The 26,311-nt window shown below is 47.6% G+C and overlaps 1 protein-coding gene across 3 annotated transcripts in view; it reads right to left on the bottom strand.

Moving 5' to 3' along the window:
• Positions 1-1,123: 1,123 nt before the first annotated feature.
• The window catches only part of Hil (peptidase hillarin), a 107,906-nt gene continuing 82,718 nt past the window's right edge, over positions 1,124-26,311 (bottom strand). For 2 of the 3 annotated variants that reach the window (XM_070525808.1, XM_070525810.1), the window contains exons 2-7: positions 15,412-15,528; positions 14,451-14,738; positions 12,155-12,295; positions 10,987-11,069; positions 7,041-7,184; positions 1,124-3,253 (exon numbers count right to left, since the gene is read on the bottom strand). In XM_070525808.1, coding sequence (XP_070381909.1) covers positions 2,149-3,253; positions 7,041-7,184; positions 10,987-11,069; positions 12,155-12,295; positions 14,451-14,738; positions 15,412-15,528 — 1,878 coding nt within the window. In that variant the 3' untranslated portion in view covers positions 1,124-2,148. Of the gene's footprint in view, positions 3,254-7,040; positions 7,185-10,986; positions 11,070-12,154; positions 12,296-14,450; positions 14,739-15,411; positions 15,529-21,228; positions 21,292-26,311 lie in introns of those variants that run through there. The other variant, XM_070525809.1, reaches the window with a different exon arrangement.

Genomic DNA, 26,311 nt, shown 5'->3' with positions numbered 1-26,311 from the left:
ACACAACGAGGGTCTCGAATCCGGCAACATTGGTGCCTTCAGGTAGCATGTATGGGTTTATTGACCGGTTCTTTCACCCGAAATGATCACGTTCTCGTGACGCCTGCGGCAGAAAGAATGTTCCACATCCGCTGCCAAGGTTTGTCAGTGTTGGCGCTGGCTAACACTTCCAAAGTTAGTTCTAGCAGTAAAACACAAATACCCAAGAAAGTGGATGGTAAAACGGCGCCGCGGTAGCTAAATTGGTGGAGCATCGCGCGCGTAATGCGAAGGTTGTGGGATCGTTGCCCACCTGCGGAAGTTGTTTCTTCATCCACTTTCATTTCCAGCAATTTATCGTATCTTTATTTCATTTATTAAGCACAAGTAATTTCTCCTCTGTTTCCTTGGTGTCAGTGTTTGTCGGCTTCTTATGATGTGACTGTATATGTATGATCAACGTGAAAGGGCCCGCTTTCTGTTATATGGGTATTTTATATATATGGGTATGTTTTTATGGGTCTTATGGGTTATTTTATTTCTTTAACTGAATTAGTAAGCACAGATAATTCCCCCTGTTGTCTTTCCTGTCTGTTGGCTTCTTATCATATTTATGCGTGCGTGCGTACGTGTCAAGTGTTGACCCTGGAGCCTTAGTTTGGCTTCCTTTAGCATCCCGTGCCCATTATCCCAAGTACCAAGACACAGCCACAAAATGTAATGGATGTTCGCCGTGGACGCCGTAATTTTTTCTTACCTCGCTCCATGGTTCTGCAGTTTGTTGAAGATCGTGCAAGCTCGTCGAGCATGCCTTACCGTCGTATGGAGGTTGCAACAGCGTCGCGCTTGTTCGGATGACCCTCGCCATTTCGGTATGATCATACTTTACCTTGTTTTATTCTTGTTTTGAAACGACTGCATTTGTTTCCATGAAGCATCCTGTTACTAAGAACGTGTGTTCAAAAGTACTAGTGATGATTTGGGTGTACTCTATACACGAGTTAGGGCGGGCGCCTTCACAGTTTCCAAGGGTGCTGCGGGTATTTGGGTGCAGCTCCCACACCTCCCTCACCCCCCACTCCTCCCACAGAGGATGTGCTCTTTTCTCGGAAGTTCTCACGCAAGCAAACAACAAACACGCAACTTGGCTGTAAAAATATATTAAACTTTATTAACTTACAGTGTATATATCAGAGTTAGTACAACGTATAAATATGAAACAAGAGCTGCAGAGTACAAAATATGCGTGATTGAATTGGACCCTGGTGTCGAGAAGACATATCGGACACCAGACGTTGGCGTTTTGGTCTATGCATCATCGAGATAAATTTTCACATCATAAGGCACAAGTCGAAAAGAATGTAAGAATTGCAACGGCCTAAACAAGAAGACGTATGTAAACAGTGTAAAGATATTTTGATGGAAACTATCTGAAGTAATGTGTCTTAATCTTTACAAAAAATATATATAGGCGCTCTGTGTTAAAATTTAAATAAGTAGCAGCAGAACGCGACCAGCAAAAGTGGTCACCTATATAATAGCACATCACACACATGTGTAAGACGACGAAAAGTTCTGTAAAAGCTCACGACAAACGTGCCACATTAGGAGAGAAACAAAAACAAACAAGAAATCACGTTATGGACATGGCGGTGGAGCATCCAGCTCTCAATGGAATGCACTTTTGAAGTAGTTTCACGTTAGAAACGGGATTAATCCGAAGCCGTGAAGCGCCGATCTCGGTGTGCACACACAAAAGCTAGAAGATCTCGCAGAAGTAAGGCACACGTTTAGCAGCCGATCACGTGACAGGCAACAATCGCAGATGTCTGGATGCTTTGCTGCACAGCGAAATCGCATCGATGGGCAACTCAAACCACTCACTTCGACACAACACCAGCGACCTCCACGAGGCGTCGAACAAGTTCCACGCACAAAAGCTGGAGGGGGCACACTTGTCTGGGTAAGGCGGTCGTCTCACCACCGATCACGTGACCGATAACGATGGCAGCTTTCTGGAAGCTTTCTGCATAGCCAAGCCCCATCAATATGCAACGAAATTCGAACTAATCTCGAGGTTGGCTTTGGCGGCCTCAATCCAGGTGGGTAGCGAGCTCCTCGATGCCGCAGCTGCGAAGGAAGAGGGGCACGGATTCCTCATTTAGAATATCATTTGGAGACGTTGATGAGATACTTGCAACAGTGCGTCAGCAAGTGCTTCTCTCCGGTCTCTATCTCGCCGTTCATCTCTCGCGTGTAGATGTCCATGCCGTACTGGCCGTCGTCCGGGAAGGCCAGGAAGAAAGTGACCAGGTCATCGTGCACCGTGTGCGAGACGAACTTGGAGAGCTTCTTCTCCTCGACGCCGTTCTTGTGCAGGGTCGCCATGAAGTCGGTCAGCGGCCGCGTCATGCGGAACCGCACCTCCAGTTCCCGCGAGGAGAAGATGAGCGCGTCCTCGTGGGTCTCCGGCACGAGTCCGAAGAGGCGCGTCGCCTTCATGGGCCCCCACTCGCCGGAGGCGCAGTCGGGCAGCGGCACCATGACCGTCTGCAGGTCTTCGCAGACGATCTTGAACTTGCAGACGCTCTTGAACTTCATCGGCTCGCCCGTGAGGTACTCCCGCGGCGTGACCGCGTTGGCGAACACGTCCAGCAGGAGGGCGCCCGAGCATGGTGCGTGGACCCGGAAGGCGACCACGTTGCCGACCATGCTCTGCATGACGAACCGCTTGAGGCTGACGCCGTCGAAGGAGTCGCGGTCGCTGTCGTAGAACTTGAGGTTGTAGTGGAAGATGAGGCTGTGCGACATGTCCTCCGGCATGCCGATCCGCACCGTAGCGGCGCCCGTGCTGTCCGTGTACAGGGTGGCCTTGGTGTCGGCGTCCGGGAAGTACAGGCCGTACCGGAAGAAGAGCGACCGCACGAACGGGAGCTCCTCGAACTCGCGCAGCGAGATGGGCCTCTTGAGCAGCTGCCACTCGGGCTGAAGCGGGAAGAACTCGTAGATGAACTCGCGGGCGTCGGTGAGGAAGTAGTGGTCGTCGTACTCGTAGCGGAGCGAGTCGGACTTGCCCTTGCTGCCCGGCTTGGGCACCTCCTTGGCGTTGACCAGGTGGCGGGCGCCCCAGTTGCACTGGACGAACCGCCAGGCGCCGGCGACGTACACGGCGTTCCAGGAGTTGCGGAACCGGTTGTCCTCGAACCGAACGCCGGGCTGGTAGCCGGCGCTCTTGGAGTAGCCCTTGATGACCACACAGTGCAGGCCGGCGTAGCTGGAGAGAAGCACAGAGCAAGCTAGGGTCAGGCAAGTGCGTGCAAAGATCAATTCGCTCCACCCTGTACATTTCCTGGACTCGTTTATAGCCAGTTCTGCGCTTGCACACACACACACACACACACACACACACACACACACACAAAGAGCCGCGCCTGACGAAACCTGCATCACATGTAGAAGTGCAGAGGTGTCGTGTGCACTCGTTCTGCATGACACCGAAGCAGTGAGAGACGGGTGTCGGCGAGCAAATTCTGCCATGTTGCACAGAGCTAGGAAACGAATATCTGGGTCCATTATCTTACCAACTAGGGCAGAGAAGCGCAGATGAGTGAAATAATATCTGTGCTCGCGCGGAGGCCCCCACACGCAAAACTTGCAGCCCTATTTTTCACATTAAAGCTTTGCAGAAAGGGGGAAACGCAATACTACAGAATTGGCAGACACCGCCGCAATGCCTTTATTATTTTTATTTATTCGCTACCTGCATCGCCCCGTAGGGCATTACAGCCGGGAGGTTACAGACTTGAATAAATACATGAACAAATTATTTAAATGCATGGGAAAAGGCATCGTTTTCTGTGATGTATACAATGCTCGATGACAAACAGTTCCGATCTCGAACAGTTCTAACAAAAAAAGGATAACGGCAGACGTCACCCTTACAAGAAAGTTCCCTGACCTTCAAACAGTGGTCAAGTCGCTTAGATATGTAGTGTGGTGCCTGGATATATTGCTTCAGAATACCTGTTTTAGAATAATAAATATCGTGGAAAAATTTTGATCTGATATGCCTGCTACGATCCTTCAGCTCTTGCAATTTAAGTTTAAGTTTGCTTTCTGTCATGCTAAGCTGCCGGCTATAGTTACCATGAACAAATCTAACTGCCATATTCTAGATTTCTTCTAATTTATCTATAAGCTCAGATTTGTGTGGGTCCCAAAAAACACATCCATATTCAAGTATTGAACGTACATGACTGAAATACAACTGCGTCATTAAATTACTCGGTAAATGTCTAAAATTGCGCCGCAAGAATCCCAAAACTGATGCTGCCTTATTTCCAATATAGTTAACATGCTTGCTCCATCGTAAATCACAAGTAAAATCCACACCTAGATATTTAAATTACTTGCCTATGTTTATAGTTGAATCATGAATTCTATACCTATACGGATCATTAGCTCGTTTTCTTGTGAATGTGACATGAACAGTCTTGTTTATATTTGATGACATATCCCATCGCACACACCAGTCTGCTACAGTATTTAGGTGAACTTGTAGGATTTGTGAATCGGAAATGGCATCTACGACTCTATAAACAACACAATCATCGGCAAATATCCTGAATGAAGACTGTATACCAGTTGAAATATCATTAATATACAACAAAGACAATAGTGGCCCCAACACTGGGCCTTGGGGAACTCCCGATGTAACCGATGCATAGTGCGAAGATGTACCGTTCAGAACAACAGCCTGTTTCCGCAATGACAAATATTCGGCAATTCACGCCATTATTTTATCATCCAAGTTATAAGCTTTTAATTTGTAGAGTAGGAGACTGTGTGCGACTACATCAGACGCTTTACTGAAATCTAAGAAAACGTCATCCACAACTTGTTGCTTATCAACTGCCGAGGCTAAATCGTGAATAAACTCTACCAACTGTGTATTGCAAGATAAACCACGCCTGAAACCGTGTTGGCTGGGGCTTAGGAGATTATGTTTACTTAAATGGGCCATAACGCAACTGTATATTACATGCTCCATAATTTTGCAGATTATTCCAGTTCAGGAAACGGGCCTGTAGTTCTGAACGGAGTTACGCACCCCACTCTTATGTGTGAGCACGACTTGCGATAATTTCCAATCATCACGCATGTCGATTTCATTGAGGGACTTTTTTTTTATGGGGTTTTACGTGCCAAAACCACTTTCTGATTATGAGGCACGCCGTAGTGGGGGACTCCGGAAATTTCGACCACCTGGGGTTCTTTAACGTGCACCTAAATCTAAGCATACGGGTGTTTTCGCATTTCGCCTCCATCGAAATGCGGCCGCCGTGGCCGGGATTCGATCCCGCGACCTCGTGCTCAGCAGCCCAACACCATAGCCACTGAGCAACCACGGCGGGTTGAGGGACTTCTGGAACAACCGGGTGAAATAAAAGCATAACGCGTCCGCACAATTCCTCATGATAGCGGCAGGAATGTCATCAGGGCCGCATGCCTTAGCCTGGTTCACATCTTTTAATAATTTACGGATACTATCGACACAAAGGGTGACTTCCGGCATGCGGTCAATTTCAGCAGATAATTCCAAACACACAGTACGTGTGCTAGACGGCAAAAACACAGATGAAAAATAACGGCTAAAAATTTCAAATTTAGACTCATTATCATGAATAAGTGTTTCCTCATTTTCCAAAGCAGGTATCGCCCCGTTGTCTTTGCCATTACGCTTCACATACCCCACAAAGTTCTTTGGTATCCATGACAAGTCTTTCTCCTAGATTAAAAAAATACAAGTCCTTAGCGATGTCGGACATTTGTCTAAATTCAATTTTTATTGCTTTCAGCAAGGCCAAATGCTCTGGCGAGTTTGGCGCCTTGTATCTTTGATAATTTCGTCGCTGTCGTCGAACAAGGGCACGTAACTGTGCGTTAAACCAGGGTTTATCTCGAGCTCGCCTACTTGATATAAATCGTGATGGGACAAAAGCTTCACGTAGTTGAAACAATTTCACTTTGTAAGTATTCCATACTTGTTCGATATCTAGATTATCTGCCAATGCATCAACAGTTGGGAAGAACGACTCGAAAGCAGCGCTAATCGCCTCGTAGTTGGCCCTGCTGTAGGCATAAATCTTTGGACTATGTGTTTTTGCAACCTTCACATACAGAACTGATAAATCTGCTAGAACATTGTGATCGCTCAAACCTGGCAACACCCGTACATCGTATACAACATCAGGTACGTTACAGAGGAAAAGGTCGAGTACGTGACCAGTTCCGTCAGTGCGCGATGGCTCGTGCACATACTGATAGAAAGTGTTGTGATCTGAAATATCAAAGAAAGTTGAGTATAGGCTCCCTCAAGCAGTATTCCTTGGTTCCTCAGCTGACCAGTCAATATCCGAAAGGTTAAAGTCCCCCCCCCCCTAGAACACAATAGTTTCAAGAAAATTGGATAAATAAACTAGTGGTTCTACAGAGCCTTCTTTCTTTCTTTCCGATAAGAGACGCTTCAAAACGTGTCCCTTTGTTCTTGTTCGGACAAAATGACACAATCACCGCAAATAAAGCTGGATTAAGCATAGTTAAGAGCATTCCAATTACTTAAATCTGTCGATCGAAGAAATGAGATAAGTTAGAGCTGATGTAATCAGCCATTCAGATGCTACCACGTCAAAGAACAATATCAGTAAGTTATTTCTGATAAAAATAAACTGTTCGTCATATCACAAAAACACCAGTCGACGCACATACAAATGATCAATTCCCGAAGTTTGATATCCCCGGTCTACCAAATTTATATGAGGTTAACTTTGCCCTTAAATACCAGAGGTATCTTAAGTACAACAGTCCGGATATATATATATACAAGAGGGAGAGAGAGCACTTCATTCCAGGTTGATAACATGAAACAAATCAGTTTTGCCACATTTGTGTCTCGCGCATATTGAACAGGAGACAGCGCGCGCCCGGATGGCAACGCACGATCGTTTCGGACACGGGTGGTACACACGTCCGCAAGAAAGGGCGAAACACGTTTCCCTCACCTGCAGAGCCTCTTGAAGAGCACGTGATAGCTCTCGGTGCCGTGCTTGATTCCCCTGAGAATGCCCATGGGCGTGTCTGCGATCACGTTCTCGTCGAAGTGCATCGTGTTCAGGTTCTTGACGGTGATCCACCGGAATATTGTCCTGGAACAGAGGGAAAACCACCCTCACTTCAGCGACTCTTGCAGTTCCTTAATTACTGCTGACAATTTCGACTGCCCGAAAGTGGCAGTGATAAGCGTGCAGGCTTTACGCGTGCATGCTCACGTTACCCGTTTGCCCTCAATAAAGGATCAACTTTTTTTTTGCGCCTTTGTTCGTTAAACGCTACACAAGCTACTGAAGCGTAATGCTCAATGTGCGCCTCGATTTTTTTTTTCAGAGCCAAGCAAGCACGTGAGCACTCGTGGCAGACGTCATCGCTAATCGGGCCATTGTTCGGTGTCGACTTTCTTGGTGACACAACGTAAGTGAAGATGCTAATTTGCGCGCATTGCCAATGATGGGATTGTACTTCAGCCGGGAGGGCACGATGAACCAATTTCCCGCAATGTCGAAGTGAAAAACACCTTCCGCAACACTGTTTTTCTTCGTGTGTGGCATTTGTTTGCGTCCGTGTTATGTAGTTGTGAGGGATCTATTTCGTGGTCCCATTTTGGAACTGCTTAAGGAATGGCAGATGCATCATAGTCTCAGTTAGATTTATTGCGTGTGAAAAAAAAAATGTGTTCGAAGGGAAATTGCAGTTTCGCGGTGTGTAAGCGTTTCTATGCCTAATATAAAAATTTCAGTTAAAATGAAAAATAATCGGGAACTGCTTTGCGACTGCCCTCGTCCGAATAAAGGCATCCAGCTGGTTCATCCAGTGCAGTGAGGTAATTGTGATTTCCCACTAGGCTGGTATTTCGTACATCTACACAGGGAAGATTTCAGATGACACATGCAATCAGAGATCAATGCCAGAAACAGGCTCCCCTGACTAGACTAAATTATCCGTATCCCTACAACGTTCCGTTGTAGGCATACGTATGCAGGAGCCCTGAAAACTCAAGCTCGACTCATTTCCTGACTGACTAAAAAGACACAAGAAAGACACAGTCTGAGTACCCCTTCTTTGGTACAACAAAAAGAATTATTTCAGAATTCAATATGAGGGTAATTTTTTATTTTATCGTTAAAACCGGAAGCATCGTTGGCAAGACCATACGAGGGTTAAAAAATGGCTTAATTTTTCTCACTTTTAATAGCCGCGGAGTATTCTTTGAAGGTTCTACCGATTGAAGCGACTTTCTGTGTAGGTACAAATTATACTTATAACTGCGTGGTGCATCACATACGATAGGCGACAATTTCTGCTTGTAAAATGCAACCATGCGTTTCTTTAGAAAATTATGTTTGTTTGGGTATTTCTGGCACAAAAAGAAACTAAAGGAAAGCTCTGTATAATTTTTTTCACAAGAAAAGAAAACCAAGTAAGGCGTATGAATTATGGTGTTAACTGTTAAGTAAGGGTTATGGGTTAAGTGAGGGAAGTAGAGTGCTAAGGATCATAAGATTTTCTCCAATAATTTGTCCTAGGATGCTCACATAAATTACCAAACGAAAAAACTGTCCAAAGTAATTGGTCTCATGCGTCGACATTGCTTTACGTTCGCTTTTTCTATTAACAATGTCTTGTGCAATAATCTATTTTTTTTTTGTCTACGCTAAACTTACGCTTGTAAACGTACAATCTATGTACGATTTCAGACTACTTCGACAACATAAGCTGGAAACAAACAAAACAAATTACCTTTTGAAATCACTGCGCGGTTGGAAAAAAAATTCCCCTACATACACCTGCTATCCCGAAACATGGAAAGTTGATAGATGCCGCGCGACCTACGGTAAGCAAGTGTTAAAGCACGCATTAATTACCGACCTTGTTAAATGAATTGGCCAAAAATGGCACGGATATAGAATTGATCTCCGACTCAGCTACGCAACATATATGTATAAGTCTCCATTGTTCTATATTTTGTTGAAACACTACTTGTATTTTCTGCACTTTTTCTTCTCATTTCTGGTCGAGTGAATTTCCCACGATGTTTTTGTGTATTTACGGATTTTCTTTACGCACATATTTGCCTGTTGCTTGCATTGTTTTTGTAGTACTTGAATTTTCTGCAAACTGATTTTCTCCTCTACTTTTTGTATGGAATTGATGCCACTGTGCGTCACGCTATGGTACACAGAGCCAGTCAAGCCTGTTCAGGCTTTTTGTCCGGGCTCCAAACATCTAGCAGATGTTGAATAAAGCTGAATTGAATTGAAGCATATGACCACGCTAGGGATTCGCGGCACGAGGGATTCCTTTTTATGTGGATCAATATGACCCCCATCAAAGGGTCCTGCGACACTCTGAAAATTGTAAATAAATCATACTAGACATGATGCAACGCTAACGTGAGCATCTGAGCCGAACATTACTCCATTACGTGGAGCTAGGAATGTATATTGCCTCTGTAAAGCTCGGTCCTCCTTTCCTACGGCTCCGTCAAACCATCTCCGTCTAAACTGGACATGACGACGCCATGACAACCTCGTACGACTATTGGCTATATGCGTGAACACGTCAAGAGCAATTTTAACTTCATAAAAGCTCGCAAAGGTCTTCGCAAGTGGTAACAACAGTCACGATACTTGACACATAAAAAAATTACTAAATATTACTGCTTTCAGAGCGTGAACAAAAAAAAATTGTTTTCCAGTATTCGGCAACCGTTGCCTGCTCGAGCTGTGACGCCTCCTCCGTAAAACAAAATTGTGGCGTCACTTAAGTTTCGCTGAAGTTTCGCTGAAGTTTCGCTGAAGTTTCGCTGAAGTTTCGCTGACCGTTATCACAGTGCGCGTCTGCGCATTCCTCTGTGTCTTTCGCTCTGTGTGTAAAATTTGCATGCGCGCTCACTTCAGCGCAGCTAGACGCGTAGCGCGAACGTGCCACGTTAGTTGTTTTCGCGACTGTGGAATTCGTGCGGGACCTTCTTCGCTAGCCATTCTTTTTTTTTTTTACTGAAAATGAACGTAAAATGCTGCGTCGGTGCGCAGTTGTTGGCCGCAAAGACGGCGAGAATTGGAAAAAAAAAAGAAGAAGAAGAAGCGCATCGGTTACTGCAAGGCGATCGCTGCTTCGGCAAGCCTGGCTGGGTGTCAGCCTCTGAGTTTATAGGTTTTAGCCGAGTTTAGCATGTCGTAGTCGCCAAAACCGGATGCAGTGACGTCTCCGTGAACGCCTAAAACCAAATTTTATAAATTATGGAGTTTTACGTGCTAAAACTCCACTGTCTGATTATGAGGCACGCCGTAGTGGAGGTCTCCGGAAATTTCGACCACCTGGGGTTCTTTAACGTGCCCCTAAATCTAAGTACACAGGTGCTTTCGCATTTCGCCCCCATCCAAATGCGGCCGCCGTGGCCGGGATTCGATCCCGCGATCTCGTGCTCAGCGCCTAAAGCCGAATATAAACTGCGCTCTACCGTATACGCTCAGTGGGCGTTTAGGGCACCGTTCCGTCCCACCCCTGCTGTAGCCTCCACGGTGCAAGCTGTTTCAGAAATATTTTCCAGCAAAAGTGTTTCAAAGTGTGTGTACGTTCACGTTAACTGTATTGCCAAAATTCGATGGAAAGTGTCGCAGGGTCCTCATTTGAGCAAAAGCTGGCGTGTCGACGACGCTGGTCATTCTCAGTTAGGTCCAATCAACACTATCATGCAAATGCACATCATTAAGCTTTGTTTCGGGTACTCTAAGTTGCACTGCATACCATATTAACTCAATATGACTAGTTAAATATTTTCCTCCATGCATTAATGCTTTGAAGTACATAGAGAATGCAGTCTTTGTGATAACCGTGGAAGATCGGAAAATTATTGCTCATAAGTAAAGCAGTTGTCGAATGGCCTCTTACCTCGCCTTCTCAACGTCCGACACGCAGCTGCATATTAACTGCCGCACCAGGTCCGTGAATGTCTGCTGGTCCGCTTGCGCCACCTGCACGTCAGACGAAGCAACACTTTGCATTCACACGACGCCTGTAACCGAGATGGCATTCGCGAAACGCTGGAGCTCTTAAGGTGTCTTTTGACCCGTCATATCGCAACAGTCGCGAGCAGCAAATTTTTGGAGAGCGCGGCAACAGCAAAGATTCATAAATTTCTTCGTGCACAGCTCCGCAATGTGGAATCGCCTCGATTACACTGTGTTATGCTTCCATACATGGCGATACAATGAACCTATAGGTTTTATCACCGGCACGCCCAGGCTGCGGAGAAAGTTTCTTTCTTTCTTTCTTTCTTTTTTGCAGCACCATTGGTCTTCAAACTTTTTCTCGCGACTGTAAATAATTGAAAGAAAACGAAACCGGTTGGGGGAGGGGGGTTCATCAAAAACGCGAAGTAGCGACAGCGATAATTGGCGCAACTGCGAGTATATCCGCCGCATGTTAGCCTGCTCCTCTCGCTCTGTTTCCCTCATCCCTTATTGATGAAATAATTCGTTTCTAATTATTTAAGTGATTGATTTTGGACGCGAAATTGCAAATAGAAATATGTGCCCTACACAGCATCCGCTAATACCTAAACATGAATTTTTCTGCCAAGTAAAAGGATATCTAGTCTTGAAAAAAAAAATACTTCACCATGCTAAATTATTGTTACTCTCAAGTGTGCCCACTTCTAAGCTAATGCCGTAAAGAAAGAAAGACAAAAATATTAAGTCAGTACTTTGTGCCGCAAGCTCCCGTAAGTTTACTATCAAATACTTAGAGCTTGCGAATGCGATAGCATTTATGCATATAAGCCCTTGCAGAGTATGGGATAGAACGCCTAGATGGTGATGATCGTGACGTCTCGATAGCTGCGCGCTCGTGCGTCACATGTGATCTTGCACGATCATTTAACAAAGTGACGTTTCTGTAATCGCGTATGTTTCACAAACTTGCCACTTCAGGCTTTCGAGTTTTGAGCAACCTCGAGTTTTCTGTTAGCCGCCTCGAAAGTTGAAGTTGCTCGCCTATAATGCTACCGCATTAAAGAGCGAGATCACCGGTCGTCATCGTAGTGAAAACAGGCACTCACGTTTATCGCGATCTGGTCGAGTTCCGAGAACACCTCGGGGTCGGTGTAGATGTCCGTCTTGGAGATGGATGCCGGCGTCGGCGGGGGCGGATGACTCGGGTATGGGTTGATTTCGTCGTTCGTGAACTCCTCGCCTTCTCGCTGCGTTGGACATCAAACGTGAAAAAAAAAAAATCGAGCTTAGACTTACGCCACATATTTCGCGAGACTATAGGGCAATTGGCGACGATCTTCACTTAAAAATAATTAAAAGAATTTTAAAAAAGATTTATTTTCGAACAGGCCTGCAATTCAAGAATGGGGCTGACAGATGGAATGGCACACTGTTGTATTGAGGTTATAAACAGGGATGAAGTGCTTCAGAAAGGCTGGCCAACGTTTGGATAGGTGGACCTAACTTCATCAAAGGTCTTTGGCGAAGATGGGTCCTCCTATCGGAAACCCTATCTTCGTCAAATGTCTTTGACGAAGATAGGTCCTCCTATCAAAACACCTATCTTCGTTAAAGGCCTTTGGCGAAATAGGCCCTCCTATCGAACCTCCTATCTTTGTCAATGACCTTTGATGAAGGTAGGTCCTCCTATCTTCGTCAAATACCTTTTACGAAAATAGGTCCTCCTATAGAAACATTGGCCAGCGTTTATGAGGCACCTTATCCATGTTTATAACCTTTTTACCACAGGCCTGCAAGTGCGAATTCTGCTAGGGCTGCGCGGCTATTTCACATTTCAAATTTGAATTGAACGCGTCTTTTTTTCGAAATGAAGTATTAAACTCGATACTGATCGATGAAGGTAGAGTCAATGTGAGGGAAAATGCTAGAGGATGGCCTGACCTCATGCTAGTTGCATGAAGAAACGCCGAAGCGTGTGGCCCACCCGACCGCTCGAAGTGTCGGTTGAAGCGAATCAAGGCATGTGAAGATATTTGTTTTACTAGGTATAGGGAGTTATACTAAGCCTTTCCACTGGTTCGTACACGTTTCTGTCTGCGCCGACAAGTTAAATGCTTGTTGTTTGCACTGGTTGGCGTCCTTTATTTGCAAACTGTTGAATCAGATTTCCATATATCAATGCACAAGCTATACGGCATGCGTATTCCTCCAATGCTCACGCCTCACACAAAATTCAAAATAGCCTTGTGTATGGAAGAAAGCTATTCCTTGAAGTATACCTTTCCTCCGCACGTCCTTTATTTTACTTTGAAAATAGAAAAAAAAATACTCACTATTCCGAACGCCCCCACCCCGAATGTTCGTGTTCAAATGGTAGCAAAAGAACGCAAAATGGAGAGAGGCAGGAGTAAGGGGTGACACGAGCACCTCTTTGCCTCTGTCCTGTTCCAGTTCCTTTTTTTCGTTTTATTTTTCTTGTTTAAGTCGAACCTCACTATAGCAAAGTCGCACATGACAGGAAAAGACCTTCTTTACTTGATGTTCTGTTTAATTATATTGTCAGACGCTGACATTAGGGATTAGCATGTTATATGGACTTCGCTATACTCGACAATGAGGTTATATCGGTGTTCCGTTATATCAAGGTTTGACTGTTGTTCATTGTGACACATCATTAACTAGCCGAGTTAACCATATCTGTGCACAATTTCTATTCGAGAACTTTGCGCCGTGCCTGGATACGCCCGTACGAGCTCCTCCCAGTTCTCGGTGATGAGGTGGAGCCGTTATATTTGATACGTACAAATGTATTGTTATATGCTGATATGTGGGAGAAACGTTTTAGATTTACTTCGCTATACCCAATAATTCCGTTATATCGGTGATCGTTATATCGAGGTTGGACTGTTAGTTGCCCTCACACCCTGCCTAGCACGTACCAGATGACCATCATCGGCGCGCACCCTTTGGATATTTCGTTATACATAATAATTCCGTTATATCGGTGATCGTTATGTCAATGTTCGACTCTTAGTTGCCGTCACACCCTATACATTGTGTGCAGAGGATGACCATCTCTGGGCGCACCGTTTGTATAGTTCACTATACCCAATAATTCCGGTATATCGGTGATCTTTATGTCGATGTTCGACTGTTATTTGCCGTCACACCTTATACCCACTGTACCAGACGACCATCCTCAGGGCGCATGCACCATATCGATACTTCGTTATACCCAATAATTTCGTCATATCGGTGATCGTTATGCCGAGGTTCGACTGTTAGTTGCCGTCACACCCTACACCTAGTGTACCAGACGACCATTCTCGGGGGCGCACTGTCCGGGTTCGACAACTGTGAACGTTCGTGGCGCGGAGCGCAACGCCCTACGGGTGCACTCACCCGTATGAGCTCGTCCCTCTTCTCGTTGATGAGGTTGAGCATCTCCTCGCTGTGCTTCTCGACGAGGTCGGCGGTGGCGGCTCGCTCCTGCTCGAGCAGCTTGCGCGTGAGCGACTCCTTCTTGCGGTCCAGCTTGATGGTCATGTTCTTCTCGAGGTCCTCCTTCTCCTTCTGGTGGCGCACGGTGAGCAGCCGCTCTTCCTCGCTGGTGATGAGCCGCTGCTTCTTGCGCCGCATCTCCTGCTGGTAGCGGTACGTGAGCCGCTCGAGCTCCTTCTCCCACTCTTCCTGCGAGGAGGCACACACACGGCTATCAGTTTTTTAATTTATTGAGACTCAGTGTGACTTCGGAATCGTTTTGACCACCTAGGGTTCTTGAACGTGAGCCCAAAGCGCGCTTGAAAAGCGTTTTAGCATTTCACTCAATTGAAACGTGGGCACCGCGGCTTAGGATCGAACCATTGACTTGACTACTCAATCGAATGTTTGGTCGAGACTGATAAACTGATGGAGTGAAATACTTCGATGATTCACTGAATTACTGTCTATTTGATTGATTGGTTCATTGATTAGATAGATTAGATAGATTAGATAGATAGATAGATAGATAGATAGATAGATAGATAGATAGATAGATAGATAGATAGACAGACAGACAGACAGACAGACAGACAGACAGACAGACAGACAGACAGACAGATAGATAGATAGATAGATAGATAGACAGATAGACAGATAGACAGATAGATAGATAGATAGATAGATAGATAGATAGATAGATAGATAGATAGATAGATAGATAGATAGATAGATAGATAGATAGATAGATAGATCCTACCTTATCATGGTCGCAGATTATGCGAAGTAGTCAGTCTTCGTCATTGCCAAACAACATGTAAGACATACAAAAATGCGGCATACTACAATTTCGCTAAAATGAATGCACTGTACAGCGTCGTACCTGAATTTGGTGCGTGATATGGTGCTCCTCTTCTTGTCGCTTTTTGGCAAACTGCCGGTAGAGGTCGTCCTCCTCGAGTCGATGTCGCATCTCTAACGTCCGTTGCGTTTCTGGATCCTGAAATAGATGTAAAGATTGGGAAAATACAATAAATACAGTTTACTTATTTCATCGGACAAAATATTTTGGTCACTGCAGTGAAAATAAGCTTAAACTGTAAACCGTTGCAAATGTGTCAATACTTACTCGTCAAATTACGGCAACAGCGCAGGTCAAATACCATCATTTCTTAGACACACACAAAAAGAAAAAGAAAACGTTGAATGCTTCAGCGCTAGCCATGCGTGGCCTCATTAGCGCGGCCGCGTTAACCAAAGCCCACAGTATGCAACCGACCAAGGGTGGTTCGAATTCTATTTGTTCTTTAGAAGGGGAAGGGCGGAGGGTCCTACTTTACAGGAAACCCATCCATTCGGGGCAAATACATCGCCTTTGCCTCGATACATCCCATGGGCCACAAACGCTCGGTGACCGTAGCTGTGTTCGCGCAGGCAGTCTGTGTTTACTCGGACGTATCCTCACGTAGGCACGTAGCGGAAATAATAAGACCTGGCAAGCAATGGGTACCCCTGCCAACGTCAGCAAGGATACCGTTCTAATGAGAAGGTAGTCTGATGGTTCCAGCTGGCATAGGCGCGATCGCAAGAAAAAAAAAACGCACAGGACAACACTGGACTAACAAAAGTCGTAAGTCCCACTATTGTTATTCCAGCGTAGCCCTGTGCGTTTCTGTTTTCTTCTACCTGCGCCTATACTTGATGAAACCGTCACACTATCACCATGCACCTACTTGCCCGGAAAACCACCTTACTCTACTGAGAAGGAATCGCTACATTATGCTGGCCTAGCAATTCGGGACTTGACACCGGGGCCACGCGTGCCATGGTGCCCGTATGACTGAAAAAAAAAGAAAATTGGCAGTTTTCGGCCACACGGCGAAACATTTACAGCGATAGCAAGGTTTAGCGTTGCATACGAAGTCATCGGAAGTGAACTGCACGTAGTTGCGACACGTTGAGGCAAAGTACCACGCATGACAACTATGTTGTTTGGTAGAAGGAACAGCGCCCTGGCAGCTACCAGGCAGCTCAGAACGCTAGCGCGACGAGGAATGCCGCCAGGTGGCGTTGCAGGTAACCCACATCGACGGTGCACGAGATTAAACCGACAAGAAAGTGCCGCGGCGTTGGTAAGCGCCTAGTGAAATGTTCGGTAACATTTGAAGCTTGATGTTTACTGCCCGCTCCACTCAGGCCAATACCTAGACACAGCAGTTAAGTAGGGGGCGCTAGTGTTCCTGTAGTCCTGCAAGCCGCGGGAGGAGCGTTGACGGTGTAGTGCTTCTATAGCGCTTCGTCGTTCTCGCAGCCAGACGCGCTCCGCGTCTCTTGAAAGCCCTCTAACGGCATGCGTCGTCGATAAAAGGGACAGCAAGACAACGACGACGCCATTGGCGTGAACCTGCCTCGAGCGTCCGCATAAGTGTCACAATAAAAAGCTCAAGAGCGTTTCACCGCACCGCAGGATTTTCCTGCGCTCCAGGAATGCGGCAGTCGCAGTTCGCTTCAAAACGCGAAAAAGTAATAAAAGAAAAGATGCAACAAGAGGGTTCAAGTGATAATAAAGAACAACATAAAGGAAGAGCGAAACAAAGAACGGGGAGCCTTCTCCGGGAGACGGAACAAAAGACCCGTCGCCGACAGAACTTGACGGCTTCCGAGAGGAGACGACGCGTATTAGCGACACAGGTTCTTCGCGGCGAATCAGGGCGTTACCGGTGGGCGGCACTGCTTTGAGGGCGAGTCCCTATTCACGCAACCGCTCGCGAGCACACACACACACATACAGGCGTACACCCGAGCACAACAGAGCTTCTGCGCACGGATGCGTGCTATCGCTCCTCGGCCAGGGGCGCGCGCGCGCGTGCGTTTCGCGTAACCACGTCTCCGTCGCGCCCAGCTAACCCGCCAGGGCAGCCGCCGAGGAGCGAAGAAATATTACGCTCGGCGTGGTTCGCACCACGCTCCAGATCCTTCGCACGTCGGCATTCTTTTAACCCTTGCGTGGAAATCATCTAGACCTAAGCGGATTGACCTGAGGTAAAAAAAAACTGAAAAAGCACAGGGTAGCACTGCGAAGCATGACAATGTCATTGCATAGCACAGCTTGACATAGCGTATACCGTAGCTGGTGATGGCAGAGCAGAGGGTAGCGCAGCGCTGCAAATTATACAGTGTAGTGTATGTAGCATGTCGCACAACATAGCATGGAGAAAAGCTTAGCACGGCATAAAAAAGTAGAGCTTAACGTCGTAACACATATAGCCCAACGGATCACAGTGAAGTGAACGACGTAACATAGCATAGTAGAGGTTAACGTGACATAGAATAACGTGACATAATACATCATAGCACAGCATTAAGACTATGCAGCACACAACAAAACATCACAGTTGCATCGGACACAGTATGACTTGGCAGAGGATAGCATAGCGTAGAGTAGCACAGCATGAGCACGGCCTCTTTACAAATTCACAGTGCGAACTCTGACGAAGAACGAGAAAGGGGACGCACACTGTCCCACTTCGTGCGAGCACAGTTTAGTCGGAAAGGTGCTTTAACAACGCGCCTTAACTTTAACTATTTCAAGAATAGCGTAAAACGGAATCCGATTAGAAGCCGGTGGCTTCGTGGAGGTGACCAACTCGTATCGAGCCACGTCAGCCGCATTAGCGCACTCATCAACGCTCAGCCAGACAGCCAAGCAACGCGTAGACGCAGCGGATTAACGCATCGAAGCAAAGAAGAAGGCAAACGTCAGGGTTGTCTTGCGTAAAATCATCCGCTCGTTTTCGGCTTATGCAGCCGACATTCACCGTACGGCGGCGAAGAGGCGGTTCGCGGAGCGATTAAGTCAACCAGCAGACCGTGGTGACGTCAGGGCAGGCTTGCTCTTGACCGTGCGCCTAGGCTCGTACTGGCCTACTGGCTTGCCGCGCGAAAAAGTGGCCCGGCGCAGGGGGCGCACACGCAAGGCCATTAACGGACCTGTTATAGACGCATTACGCGCAGTGAACGTCTCTCTCGTTTCGTCATTACCTCCAAACGGGGCCCTCCGCTGCTGTTCAACCTCTTTGCAGATGCGAAAAAACAAGAAAACAAAAGGTAATTACGTAGGCAGGCCCCGACATGCTCTCTTTTCGAAGCCTTCTGGAAATGGCTGACCCACTATTCTGCGGCGTACGTATGCGTAACGCGAGTCAGACGCCAAACGCCAAAGCTCGCTGGTTCGCTATGCAGACAGCTACTCGTGAGCATTGGTTGGTTATGTTACGGTTATTCGGTTTGTTCGAAAATACATAGTATATACATAGCCATTGTAGAGTGATGTCTACGTCCACCTTTCAACGCGTGTGGAGCGAGTTCATTTATGTTTCAATATTTTCAAAGGCAGCTTCGTTCGGCAGTAATGTGAGCAAAGTCGAGTACGTTTACTGCCCCCCGCGGCGGTCGTAGCTTTCAAGCAATGTCCAGACCAGCTACGCCGATTCACGAGATAAGTTGTGCACGATTATTGGTATTACGTAGCGCTTATAGTACAAAGGATATCGAGTAACTACATCGTAAGTAACACAGAGAAACTAACAAGATGCTTAAAAACAAAAGCAATCAAAAGTGCCCTACGTAGCACCGCGTCGTTGTAAAGAGCAGCATTGCGCACAACGTTTGTAAAGAGCAACAACATATAACCTAACTCTGAAGAAGGTGGCAACGTGCATATTATCACATAAAGGAATGTTGGTCGGGAATAAAGACGAGCAGGGACCGTAGACAAGCGAAACAGCCAACGGATGTTTGTTGCCACGCTGCTAAACGAATGTATAGTACGTAGCCCAGCAACAAGTCCTTCTGAAAATATCCATACGATGCGCGCCGAGCTTTCGTTTTGCGGCCGCCGTTTTGCATATATGGAAATGAACGCTCGCACAAGCCCTGTTCAGTTTTTTGAAGACTGACCATGTTGCATGGGGACGTGATCGTAGCAGCATGCATAACCTTGCCAACCTGTAAACTCCTGCCTGCGTCAGATGGTACGCCGATTAGGAACAGTATAGACATTCCCTGCTCTAAATGTGAATAGAAACTAGTGGAATGAGTGAACTTTTGTATATTGGAAAAGGCTCAGCGGTAGCTACTTCAGAAATATGACGTACCAATGACAGATTACATATTTCGGAACCGAAACCGCAACGTTCCACGGATGCTTATGCATTCGCCGGACAGTATAGCTACGTTGACATCTCGGCTTTAATTTCGCGGCGTTTGTCACATATAATGGACAAAATGAAGCCACAACGCCACCCACCATGATTCAGAATTTAAAAAAAAACATATAGATCCTGTGGTCTCACATGCCAGAACCACAATGTGCTTATTAGGCACGCCGTAGTAAGGCGCCCCGGATTAATTTTGATCTTCTGGGATTCTTTAACGCGCTGCTCAATCATACTACGAGCGTTCCTGCATTTCGCCTCCGTCGAAATGCGGCCGCCGCGACGGGAATCGAACCTGCGACGTCGAATTCAGCAGCCCGACGCCACAGATACTGGGCACGACTGAGCGTCGCTCGCATACGTCCGTAATTTTATTGTCTCCCTTAAACACGGCAGCGTCAAGCAGAACGCGCGGAGATAAAGACGAGTAATTCGAGGGGGGTCTAATTTCATGACACCCACAGTTGCACGGCGACAGAAACGAGCTCGCGGGCGGGACACGTTGTGGCTCGCCCTAGAAAAGCTCGTCACAGTACAGACCTCTACAAAACGAGGCAAGGACGTTCTGGTCTCGCTGACCCATGAAGACAGCTGACGGGATACGGCGTTATCCGAGGGTTCCTTGTTCGTTAGAGGGACATAAACAAGCGACTAAATCAGTTTTTGAGCTGTACAGTATTCTTTCGGAAATCTGCTTGCATTAATATGACGGAAAGGGGACGATTATTAGCGGAGAAAAAAAATGAACATCGAATTCCGATTTCTTGGACTTCGATCGCGACGCGCCTCACCGCCGCTATCGGCGTAAAACTTCCGTAAAATTTCGAGGTGTCCTGCGCAACTGGGGCTACATGTCAGACAGTCATGTTTTTACCGATAAAAAAAATGTGCGTTCTAACGCCCTGAAAACTGCTCAGTGGATTAGGCAGTAATGTTGCCGTTGATCTGGAAGCCAGTGTTGTACACAACTTGTACATAGCGATGCACTTACGTAATCCTAAGATGGAGCCCAGGTTAAATAATTCATCGATAGATCCTTCCTTCCTTCGACTGATTGAGTGATGGATTTGGTTTAACGTCACGAAGCATCACCAAGGCTTTGCTAGACACAGTAGCTGAGGGATCGGGAATGATTTCGACCATCTGGTCTTTCTTTTTCGTTTCTTAACGTGCCTAAATTAAGTAGAAGAGCGTTGCTGCAGGCCGCAGAATTAAGAACAAAGGCAAGGGGCGTCATGTCACAAGACAAATATTACAGGACAGCTGTTCACATGCAGCATAGCATAGCGAGCGCACGCACGCCCACACACACACACACACACACACACACACACACACACACACACACACACACACACACACACACACACACACACGCCCACACACACACACACACACACACACACACACACACACACACACACACACACACACAAACGCGCGCGTCACAACTTTGCAACCACTCTGCTATGGAAAATACTCGCCAAGACGCGGTGAATCGCTTCCCAACGTCGGTGCGTGCTTGCATACATAAGCGAAGTCCCAGTAGCGACCCGTTGCAACCTGTCGCGTGTGGAACCGTGCGACCACAGAAACGGCGGTACAGTACTGAGGCCCACCGGAATCTCTTCATTCAGACTGTCGCCCTTTGCAGCCCAGCGCAAACGCAGAAATTGCACGGCGATCCCTTCTCCCCTGTATGCCGAAACAATCGCCGCGAACCGAAACTCGCGCGTCGCCGTCGTCCTTCCAGCTGCACACTGTACTATTTCTCGTGTTTTTTCGCCTCCCCCCCCCTCCCCCCCTTTTTTTTAATCTTCAGCCACGGACACTCCTATATGAAAACAGCATTACGCACGAATCGCAATCGTATATAGGCGAGGCAACGGCGCGCCTTTGCCAGACCGAAACCTCCCGCGTGCGGAGCTTGCGGCGGCGATTGCATATCCCTCGTGCGATGCGCATTCACCAACCGCGCGCGCTATAGTTAAAGCGAAGCGCGCTTTGAGAATATCAAAGACGCAGCCCAAGGCGGGGAGGAGGGCTCGCTCGTCGGCGAAGATTAAAGCGAGAAGCGCTCAAGAAAACAAAGAGAGAGAGAGAGGGAGAAAAAGAAAAAGTAAAGGGTGGGGAATGGGCGGACGAAACGAGTCTAACTAAAACTGGCTGGCGTCCTGGTTTCACGGGAACGTCTCACAGACGGAACGACAATGAGCGCGCAGAACGCTAGCGCAACTATACGCGCCGCGGCCGCCCCAACTGCTTCAAGAAGCGGGCAGCAACCTCTAGCTTGTTTTATATGTTGACCACGCCGTCGGCCGGGCTGTTTTCTCGGATGTGACTTCGCGCGTTCTTGTACAAGCCGCTGCCCCCCTGCGATATTCCGCAGCTTATTTTACATATACAGCACGCGAATTTGTATAGAGAGGACTGCCTCGTTCGACGCAGGCCGGCCCACGCGATAAACGCGAAATTATGAGCGTGGCTTGCAGAAGAAAATTATATGACCTACAGAGCAGCGCAGGTAGAACCTTAGGCGCCCTCGAATCAAAACTCCACTAAAATCTAGGAGGGGAGAAACGCTTACGGCTTGGTACCAAGCTTTGTGGCTTTGAGTGTACGCAGAGGTTCAGCCAACGCTGGAGTACGGAAACATGTTGCCAGTGGTGGAGCACGTAAAGGTTTTTCGCCGAAATTGGTCTATATAAAGGTTCTGCCAACAGTGCATTACGCAAACATTCTGCCGACAGTGGCGTACATAAAGGATCCTTTATCATTGCTCAGTGAGAGAGAGAGAAAAGAAAAAGAGAGAAAGCTCTTTATTGATATTCGGAGTTGTTAACCAGCGCATATTCGCCTACATGCTACTCTTTGCAGGTAATGGGACGGAGGCGAAGAAAGGCCCTAGAGAGACTCCTGTTTGAAGACAGGTTTAAAGTTTGCGGCTTTGGAGCACGTACAAAACGAAACTATGCGGCGTTCATTGTTTCCTCATCAGCATTTTGCCGAAGGCGAATCACAGCGGATATCAAACGCTAGGCGACTGGGCCAACTTGGAATGGGCTTGTCCTCTGCTGTCTTGAGTTACGAACAACACGCTCTAGGAGAGAGAGAGAGAGAGAGCGCTAATGCGTAGTCAGTTTGCGCTTGTTCGAAGTCTGCACGCCATCCAGAAGGTGGGACCATCTTTTTAAGAACAAAACAAAAGAAAGTGCTGAGGTCTTCGGATATTTCTTACTACGTTTTCACTGTTTCCTTTATTACCAGAACGAGACGACTCGACCGCTTTTCCGGTACTGCTGGCGTTACTGTTCCTTCCGTTCCCTTCTCTGCACCAACTGCGCGCTATTTCCGGAAGTGGCTGACTATAGAACGAAAAGAATGGCAAAAGCATAACGATTACAAGACGCCGTTAGCCGCACGGAACACGAACCTCCCACCCGCACAGGCTCTATCCATCTAGCCTCGGGCGTGCATTAACAGTGGCGCCCCCTGGCGTTGAGACGAGCGCTCCATCAAAATGACTTTGGCGTGTGTGCACGTGGTGGGATCTCGATGCGTGACGACACGATCAAGCGAATGGAGAAAAGGAAGCGACATAAAAAGAGACGAAGGAAAGAAACAGAACTGAACGAATCAAGGAAGGATGGAAGGAAAGGAAGATACGAAAAAAAAAAAAGAACGCGATACCGTAGTACGCGCGTACACTCTTTACGTGTTCCCAGTCGTGTTTTGGTTCTGGGCGCGTACAGCTTTAGATCATCGCGTCCGCGGAAGGTTGCTCTCGTGGGAGCTCTCGGCTAGCACACGATGGCGACTCGTCGGACACGCGAAGAAATCGTGCAGTTTCTCTTCCCCCTCCCCCCCCCCACTCCCACAACTCGCGCGCGGGTGAACAACCATTTGTCTCCAGCAACAAAACATGTGAACACGTGACAAAAAGAAAGAGAGAAAGACAGTAAAGAAAGAAAGTAACAAGGACAAGCAGAGACTGCGATAATCACTGAAGCATCAACCCAACCCCCCTTTCCCTCTCTGGCAAATGATGTCTGCCTCACTATGACGCAGGCTAATCCGCTTTTCGCCACTCGATATATTACGTTACAGTACCGCGCACGAGCCAAGGCAGAGGGTGGGAGAGGCCTGCGCAGTCGTCACAAAACGCGTCCGGCGCGCACGCACGGTTCGTGACCGCGCTCGCAGGTTCTCCGTTGCTGCTTTATTATTACCCATGTTGCACGCGACGCATGTATGCTTAGAGCAACGACTACGCTGCCGCAGACGTGGTCGGATCACGCGGGTCATTGGAGGCGGCGACGGTTATCTCTGTATACGGTCTCCAAGCGGCAGTAATTTGTCAGTGCGCGTGTGCGTCTCTATTCGCTTCCGCTCGGCTTTTGCGGCTGCGTGAACGTGCCCCCACGAGAAGCAGAAGATCCATGCATCGCGCGAGAGTGACTTATTCTGGTTGACCCCGCAAGAACGCGGGGTCGTAGAGCTTCTCATTTTCATACCGACGTGCCGCGAAATCACAGAGAGGAGGTGGCAGTGCACATCGTATATTGTACTCGGGGCTCGTTCACTCTCAGATATGCCGTATGTACTCGTGTAATACCGTATGTACTCGTGTGTGCTCCCGTGTGTTTTCGCGATCTCGACGAGGTGCGGCCCTTACACGGGGCTGGGCCGCTGTGGTCTCATCTTTATGGGCATCTGTAAAACCCTCGATTTCTTTGTGCAAATAAGAGCGAACGCTGTTTTCATACCGGGGCTGGGCCGCTGTGGTCTCATCTTTAGGGGCATCTGTAAAACCCTCGATTTATTTGTGCAAAGAAGAGCCAACGCTGTTTTCATACCGCGTAAACTTCTTCACTCAAGCCCGCCTCTCAGCTGGTGCCCGTCTATAGACTTCACTACTGTCGCTGTCCGGTTCGGTAGCATGCATCCGGTTCGGTTCGGTAGCATGCATGGTAGATTGCTACCATGCTACCGAACCTGCATGACAGGTTCGGTAACATGGTAGATCCGGTTCGGTAGCATGCACGCACAGGGTCGTCCTCCGTGCCCTCCATAGCGTCAGATATGACGGTAACGCCAAAGTCTTTGACAGCGATGTCCGAAGACCCTGCACGCCACGCGCTGAAAATCCGAGAGCATACACACAAGCTGTGAAGCCCTCTTCCAGCCTTCGAATTCTTTATTTCAGCACATTTATTGTTTTCGAATTTCTGGCTGCCACGTTAGGGATGCAGCTCTTATATAAGCTCGGCCCTTAGTGGAGTATGTGCGGTAGTTCCTATGTGTTGATAGGTTATCTTGTCGTCGGTGCTTCGGCGCTCGTCCATTCCAGCCCTATCATAGATATTCCATACGCCTTTGATATTCAGTATTTTCTGGGCTCATGACATTGCAAATCGCGTGAGTGGTGCCTTACCTTTCGCTTTCTGTTACGCCTTTGGCAAGGAACTACATACTGACAATGTAGCACCAACTTATTGTGCTAAGACATATCGCGGTGGAGTGTCGTTGGGCAAATGACTCGGATTCTGGGGGTAAAAAATTAAATTCCGGGTTGTTACGTGCCAAAACCACGATCTGATTATGAGGTGCACGCCGTAGTGGGGGTCTACGGATTAATTTTGACCACCTGCCGTTATTTAACGGTCACCTAAACTTAAGTACACGAACGTTTCTCCATTTTCTCGAGTCGAAATGCGGCCGCGGGCGCCGGGATCGAAACCGTGACCTCGAGCTGAGCAGCGCAACGCCATAGACAGCGTCGGGTGATGCTGGAGTTTTGACTATGTCATATGGTAATCCACGCCCGTTTCCATAACGATATGCAAATGTCTCACATGACGTTATCATCGAGAAAATAGTCTTATAAATTCATGAATTCGCTGTTGACAGCGCTTTGGCGCCAACTGAGTTGCATATAGCCCATCATTGAAATTATGGTTCCGTACACTCCTATGAACGTAACGTCCCCAGATGGCGCCACCACTGCGAGTCTGCGGTATTCCGTAATGGGCAAAAACGCTTACGGACGATGGAAACCTCCACCTGCTAAGTGCGGACTTTCGCGATAATACTACCGGAACACATAAGGGCGAAGTCCTCACTGAAGCATATAATGGCTACCGCAAAGTCCCACGCCTGACAGACGTGGGCACCCCGAAACTCGATTGCTGGCGTCAGGAATTTTGCGAACCGGGTTGGCGCGCGAAACCGATTCGGTGCGCGCGCGGTTGGTGTCCCTTCGTAGAAGCAACCGGATTGAATATTTACAACCGGTCGACGGGAGCCACCGACCCTGAACGCACACGCCCCGTAACTGCGCGGACAAAAGTGAAATATAAAATGATTGCGCAAGAATGAACAGGAGTTGCGAGGGCTGGAGCGCGCAGTTACTTTGAACCTTGAAGTGTCACTGCGCGGAACACAATTCGCGCGTTCCCTGGCGCGCGTACGTTAGAGCGCACAACTTTTCTATTCCTCGCGCTGGGCGCCAAGATACCGCCTCAAAACCGTCACGCTCGTCACACCGGCGAGAACGCAGTAAGTATT

This window comes from Dermacentor albipictus, chromosome 9 (assembly GCF_038994185.2).
Source record: "Dermacentor albipictus isolate Rhodes 1998 colony chromosome 9, USDA_Dalb.pri_finalv2, whole genome shotgun sequence".
Classification (NCBI taxonomy): Eukaryota; Metazoa; Arthropoda; class Arachnida; order Ixodida; family Ixodidae; genus Dermacentor; species Dermacentor albipictus.
Note: the sequence above shows the minus strand (reverse complement) of the source record. Positions and strands in the feature narration are given on the sequence as shown.